Raw genomic sequence first — 7062 nt, 5'->3', positions numbered from 1 at the left:
TATTATCATGTCATTTCGGAACATCCATAATCAATAAATTGTTATTAATTACAAAAGTTATACTTAATATAGCTTAGTTTAAAAAAAAAAAAATTTAATTTATGTTTTAAAGGCACAAGATAAGACATTCACTTTTAAAAAATTTATATTGAATAAAATAATTATAAAATTAATTTTAAAATTTTATTAGAATTAATGCATAATTTACAACACAAACTCTTTAGTTCTTATCTTTGTGTCATAGGAACAAAAATTTGCTGAATATGAATATGAATTCTCGGTCGCAATATTGCCGCATTCACACTGTCAATGCGTTATAGACTCTTCGATCTTGATCGCAAGGTTCACAAACATGTCCCATTCTTTAAAAAAATAATAATAATAAATAAATAACAGAAAGAAAGAGAAAAAACAAGAATACCAAAAATTCCATTCTCAATTGACTTGACCCAGCGTCCTTTTCATTTTACATTTTTATTCTTTCTTTCTACTTTCTACACTGCGTGACCGTTGCCATTGAAAAATAAAAATAATGCGGGGTTGTGTTTCCGCGTGGGTGGCCTTGGCCGCATTGGCGGTGACGGTTACGGTTGTATACGGCGGTTTCCCGGCGAGTTTTCTTCCTCTTGAACGGACTATCCCTCTTAACCACCGAGTTGAACTGACGACACTCAGAGCTCGCGACAGAGCTCGTCACGGTCGAATCTTGCAAGATACTGGCATTCTCGACTTCTCAGTCCAAGGAACCTCCGATCCTTACTTAGTTGGGTAATTCTTTTTCAATCTTACTGCATTATTTTTTCTTCTTTCTCAATCTTTCTTCCATTTTCTTAACATTGATTATTATTTTATTTTTTTGAATTTAAGTTTTTGTTTTGTTTTGTTATGTTATGATAATCTTGGAATGGTTGTGCAGGCTGTATTTCACGAAAGTGAAGATGGGTTCTCCTGCCAAAGAATTTTCCGTTCAGATTGATACTGGAAGTGATATCTTGTGGCTTAATTGCAATACTTGCAATAATTGCCCCCAATCTAGTGGCTTAGGGGTGAGAATTTTGTCCTTTTGCTAGTTGATTTTCTTGACATTGTGTTATCATCTATGAAACACGGACACCGGAAACATGACACAGACACGCTAACATACTCCACCGATAACAATTTGAAAAAATAAATAAATTAACATGATTACAAGTGTCGGTGTCATTTTCGGAAACTGATACCGACATAGACACATCTTTTTTCAAAAGTGTCGATTACTATTTATATATATCTGTTATTTTGAAAGTTTAAAGTGGCATTCACTGTTTTTTATGTCAGTTATACCCTTACTATTTTAGGGCAGAGAGAGAGAAATTGATGCAATGAGAAAATAAACTAACAAAGGTATAATAGAGGCTAATGATTTTATGAAAAATAACAAAATTTATTGATTTTTTTTGGTAGTGTAGATGAACTTTGACTGACAGTTAAAATGGAACGGGGAGAGTTTTGTTATTAGTGTTGAATGCTTAATGTAATTGTTGTCTATTATGTAGATTGAGCTCAATTTCTTTGACACGGCTAGTTCGTCCACTGCTTCACTGGTTTCCTGCTCGGATCCGGTGTGTTCTTATGCGGTTCAAACTGCCACAAGTCAATGCTCGTCTCAGGTTAATCAGTGCAGCTACACCTTTCAATATGGGGATGGAAGTGGGACATCCGGTTATTATGTTTATGATGCCATGTATTTTGACGTGATCATGGGACAGTCTGTGTTTTCTAACTCTTCTTCTACCGTCCTCTTTGGGTGAGTCCTAAATCTTCATATGTTATTTGTGGTAGTGTAGGGAGGGTGTACTCAATGTAGGGTTGGGAAAATATAAAAGAGAAAATCTTTTTTGGGTGAAGATTACATTTTGAGTTTCATTGGTAAAAAATATTGTGGATCAAACTGATAGTTATTGCATATAAATTACAAATTATATAGTAAATCTTGTCAACTGATTAAATTTGAAATATTGGGATTGGTAAGTGGTTTTAATTGTTCTTATTGGGATGGTTGTTTTGGAAATAGCTGTAGCACCTATCAGTCTGGGGATTTGGCTCGGACAGAAAAGGCGGTTGATGGAATTTTTGGGTTTGGCCCCGGTGCTTTATCTGTTATATCACAATTGTCATCAAAAGGCATGACACCCAAAGTGTTCTCTCATTGCTTAAAGGGAGAGGGTAATGGAGGAGGTGTACTGGTTCTTGGTGAAATTTTGGAGCCAAATATTGTTTATACGCCACTTGTCCCATTACAGTATGTTCTCTCTTCTTCATTTCCTTCCTTGTTTTCTTCGCCCAACTCAGTTGGTGAACAAAATTTTCCTGAATATTGCATCACATTGACATGAAGGGAAATTATAAGTTCTATTCGTTTCTGCAAAAAAAATTATGAAACTAGGTATTTGAATCACTTTCAAAGATTAATTGCTTGTTTGGTAGGTATATTAGTTTAGATGACATGAAACATAAAATAAGCACCGTTAGTTGTAAGTTTAAAACTTGAAAGTTAACTAATGAATCACCATTTTGTTTGGTAAGACATGTCAATGTTTGGCATGTAATTAAACTGTCATCTTTTAATCTAAATTACAATTTTCTGAAAGGCGGCTTTCCATTTCATTGTACTTGTCCTTTTAGTGTAGTAGTCTTGTTATAAAAGTAATAGGTCTCGGTATTTGTATGTTTGGGTGGGTGGCTCTTGCGGAGAGCAAAATATTTTGGTTTCTAAATACAATATTTTTATGAAGGGTTCAGCTCTCTCCTAACACAGATCTTGGTTTATTTTCATGTTTTTCTCTGATAGACGGTTGCATGTCATACCCTTGGTAAATGAATGTGAATATTTTCGTTTTTGGGTGTGTTTCTAACCCTGGCCTTAACAATGCATTGTTTTGGTTTGCTGTAATAAATATTTCAAAATGAATATAGATGATCATATACAACACATTTGTTCTAATTTAAAGTTTTTGAATTGAATATAGAAGGTAATATTGCTCTCATGCGCTCGGAAAATAGAGTTCTTAAAATGCTTATCATGCCATTATTCCCATTGTGAAATAACTTGCAGTTTATATCAGTATATTGATCTGTGCTATATCAGACATACTGCCCGGTGTTGATCGAATTTCAGGCCTCATTACAACTTAAATCTTCAAAGCATTGCTGTCAATGGACAACTTCTCCCAATCGATCAAAATGTATTTGCAACAGCTAACAACCGAGGAACTATAGTTGATTCTGGTACTACATTGGCATACCTTGTTCAAGAAGCTTATGATCCCTTTCTCAATGCTGTAAGTTCTGTTTTACCTCTTTTGAACTTTTGAAACACTACTCTTCGTTATAGCTAAGTCCCGTGGTTTTATTGCCATTGTCCAAATTTATTTATTAGGGCACATAAAATCTGATATATGACCCTCAGTAATCAATATCTGGATGTTACAAAATGTGTTGGACATTGAAGAATGAAAATTTAATTTGTAGTCAATTTTCTTTTTTGAATAGGGTGTGTAAATAGATTAAACAAATCCTTCTTTTGGATTATCTATCTTGTGTTTTATACCATTAAGAAATAATCTTGATCTTCCCATATTTTAGAAATGATATTCCATGCACTGATATTCAATATGTCAATGAATGTGTAGATAACAACCACTGTGTCACAGTTTTCCAAACCCATTATTTCCAAAGGAAATCAGTGCTATCTCGTCCCAACCAGGTTATTTCAATTCTGTCTCAGTATTTTAGTAAAATATATTTTTATGTATATTTCTCTTTGTTCATAAAAAATAGATATTTTGCACTATTAAGACGCCTGAGATGTCATTTTGATTTTTTTTCTCATTCAGCCTAGGTGACATATTTCCTCAAGTCAGTTTCAATTTCATGGGTGGAGCATCCATGATTTTAAAACCAGAACAGTATCTTATACATTATGGTTTCCTGGTAATTATGTCTTTCTCTTCGTTGATCACATTCTTCTTTTTGGCCTAACTAGGAGTAGTTCTTGTGATTTGCACTGCTTTGTTTTTTGTAGGATGGTGCTGCAATGTGGTGCATTGGTTTCCAAAAGGTGCAGAAGGGATTCACGATTTTAGGAGGTTAGAAAGCTGGTAAAATTATATTAACAGTATAAAATCTACAAGGAGTTTGTAGAAATAAGCCCTTTCTCTAATTTGATTATGACATTGGCTCCCAAGTTTTCCCTCATTAAGAGCAACATAGTGTGCCATGAAGTTTCGATGGTCCACCATAGCAGGACCTAGGGAAGGAATGGACCCATTTGTGGGCGGCCTATCGAATAGCAAATAAAATTGCTTAATCACTTTATCAGGTCATTACTCTAGTTGTATTTTCAGTATTGGGTTTTTTATCAACTAAGTTGTTCTTTCATTTGCAGATCTTGTCCTGAAGGATAAGATATTCGTATACGACTTAGCTAATCAACGAATTGGGTGGACCGACTATGATTGTGAGCTTACCACATTATCATTTCCTGTATTGCATATATACTACTTTACCTTGTCATAATCTTTAAGTTGATGCTCACTACTCAGGTTCCTTGTCTGTAAATGTCTCTATGGCTACAAGCAAGAGTAAGGATGCATACATCAATGCAGGACAGATTAGCGTCAGCTCCTCGCACGATGGTTTTCTCCCCAAGTTGCTACTTATAAGCGCTGCGGCTTTTCTTTTGCATATAGTACTTTTCACTGAGCCCCAGATTTTGTAGATAGTATTCAAGAGTCAAAGCCCATTCTTCGAAAAGCATACTGGGGTCAGTCATTGTTTATTTATTGTCGGCATGGCATACCCTTGATATTTTAGAACGGAAGTGGTTCGTGTTTTCCCCTGCCCTATGTTTTATCATATTGATATATTTCCATTTAGTTAGTTTGAGGCATGTGCGGATCTCACTGTTAAAGGGCTATGTTGTTGTGAAATGGCAAATTTGTAGATGGAAATTATATTATTTATATAAAGTTTACCAGAGGCCAATTCCACTCTACCAGCTACTGTTCCCATTGTTGTTTTGTTACTATAGTTAGTGATAGTTAAAGAAGTTTATTGATGAATGTTATTTGTATACTGGCTCATGGAGTCATGGACCATATGATGTCAGACTAGAGCTCTATAAAACAAAATATATATCAGTGTGATCAATACATTCCTCTTTTATTAGAATCATTATATTTTTGTTATTATGTTTCTGTTGTAACTGTCATTTAGAGGTTAGTAATTTTTGTTGTAATTAGTGTTAGATATAATTCATAGTTTAGAAGTATTTTTGTTCAGAAACTATATATTTTATAACCTTATTTAGCGTAGCTGAGTAAATTGGTGCTCAGAATCTTAGTGTTAACTTCTGAGATATAGTTGTTTTAAATTATAAGAAGGTGTATTACTCAGCTAGCATAAGTTAGTATTTTGCCTATTTGACATTTTTAGTTTTTGTATTTAAACAAGTTGTGTAATAGAATTGCACAGCATCATCTTTCATTCAAAAATTAGTTACATTTTTCTCTTTCTTTTTCCATCTTCATCTTCAATCTTGTGCACCAACAATTGGTATCTAGAGTTCTGGTTCGATTCACAGGGAAATACGAGTGTACGGTGAGGCATGTGTGATTGATTTCATTTCTTGAATTCGCGTTCAGTTCAGGATCAAAATCATAACAGAATCACATTTTTTGATTTTGCGGGATTGAGAAACACGAGTGTTTGGTGAGATTTGTGTGAATTTTAGTGCACAAAATCGAAGATGAACGACGGAAACGGCAGCTTGAATTCAAAGCTTCCAGCGTTTGATGAAAAGAATTGGAATTGATGGTTGATTCATATTCACGTGTTGTTTGACGCTTAAGACGATCTTGATCTCGTCAACGACAATTATGTTCCGGTTATGGCGGATGCGAATGAAGCACAGAGAAATGCGTGAAGAGAAACGAGGAAGAAAGATAAAAAAAACGTTGTTCTACATCCATCAGTTTGTGGATGCGAACGCGTTTGAGAAAATCACTTATTCGACGACGGTGGAGACTGCGTGGGACACACTGGTATAATGTTACGACGGCGACGCATCAGTGAAGAAGGTGAAGCTTCAGTCTCTACGTAAATAGTATGAGAATCTCAACATGAAGGACAATGAGAAGATGCCTGATTACATCTCTAGAGTAATTATGATCACCAATGAGATAAAATTTTATGGAGAAACTTTGTCATAACAAGTAATCATTGAGAAGGTACTGAGATTTCTTGCTCCTCAATTTGATTACATTGTTGTAGCAATTGAACATTCTAAAGACCTCAGCATCATGAAAATTGAAGAGTTGCAAAGTAGTCTAGAGGCACAAGAGTTGCGTCTGACTAAGAGAACCTCTGAAAGAGAGGCAGAGTAGACTCTGAAGGCGTCTTTTGGGAAGAAGAGTCAGAAGCAGTCTTGGTCAGAAGTCAAGAGGAGACGTGGTGGTGGTTTTTCAGAAGTCATAAGCCTCCAATTCTGATGAGAAGAAACATCAGAAGGGAAATTAGGAGTTTGACAGGAAGAATGTTCAATGCTATTGTTGTAAGAAGTTTGACCACTTTGCTGCTGACTGTTGGTCAAACAAGAAAAGAAAATCAGAAGAAGCAAACATAGACAAAGGAGATTCTGATAATGAACTTGTGCTATTGATGGCTTCTGAATCTGATGGTGCGTATTTGGTAGGCGAGTGGTATATGGATACTGGATGCTCAAATCACCTAACTGAAAATAAACAATAGTTGGTTGACTTTGACTCTAGAAAGAGGACAAAGATCAGATGTGTTAATGATAAATATCTCAACGTTGAAGGTATGGGAAATGTCAAAGTCAAGGTGAAGAATGACAAAACTGTTATGATCAAGGATGTTTGGTATGTTCCTGGCATGAAGAGCAATCTGATGAGTGTAGGTCAACTCATTGAGAAAAGTTTCTCAGTTACTATGAAGAACAATCACTTGAAGTTGTATGATTCTGATTAGAAGTTAATTATGCAGTATGAACAAGGAAGCAAC

At 35.1% G+C, this 7062-nt stretch overlaps 1 protein-coding gene across 1 annotated transcript; it reads left to right on the top strand.

The window, feature by feature from the left end:
* Window positions 1–415: 415 nt before the first annotated feature.
* LOC127125729 (aspartic proteinase 36) lies at window positions 416–5190 on the top strand. The gene is made up of 10 exons (XM_051054535.1): window positions 416–768; window positions 917–1046; window positions 1536–1786; window positions 2054–2281; window positions 3158–3320; window positions 3672–3745; window positions 3876–3972; window positions 4064–4127; window positions 4427–4498; window positions 4584–5190. The coding sequence occupies exons 1-10, from the start codon at window positions 533–535 to the stop codon at window positions 4757–4759; spliced, it is 1491 nt and encodes a 496-aa protein (XP_050910492.1). The 5' UTR covers window positions 416–532; the 3' UTR covers window positions 4760–5190.
* Window positions 5191–7062: the final 1872 nt, after the last annotated feature.

This window comes from Lathyrus oleraceus, chromosome 3, assembly GCF_024323335.1.
Source record: "Lathyrus oleraceus cultivar Zhongwan6 chromosome 3, CAAS_Psat_ZW6_1.0, whole genome shotgun sequence".
Lineage (NCBI taxonomy): Eukaryota > Viridiplantae > Streptophyta > Magnoliopsida > Fabales > Fabaceae > Lathyrus > Lathyrus oleraceus.
This window is presented reverse-complemented; position numbering and strand designations above follow the sequence as displayed.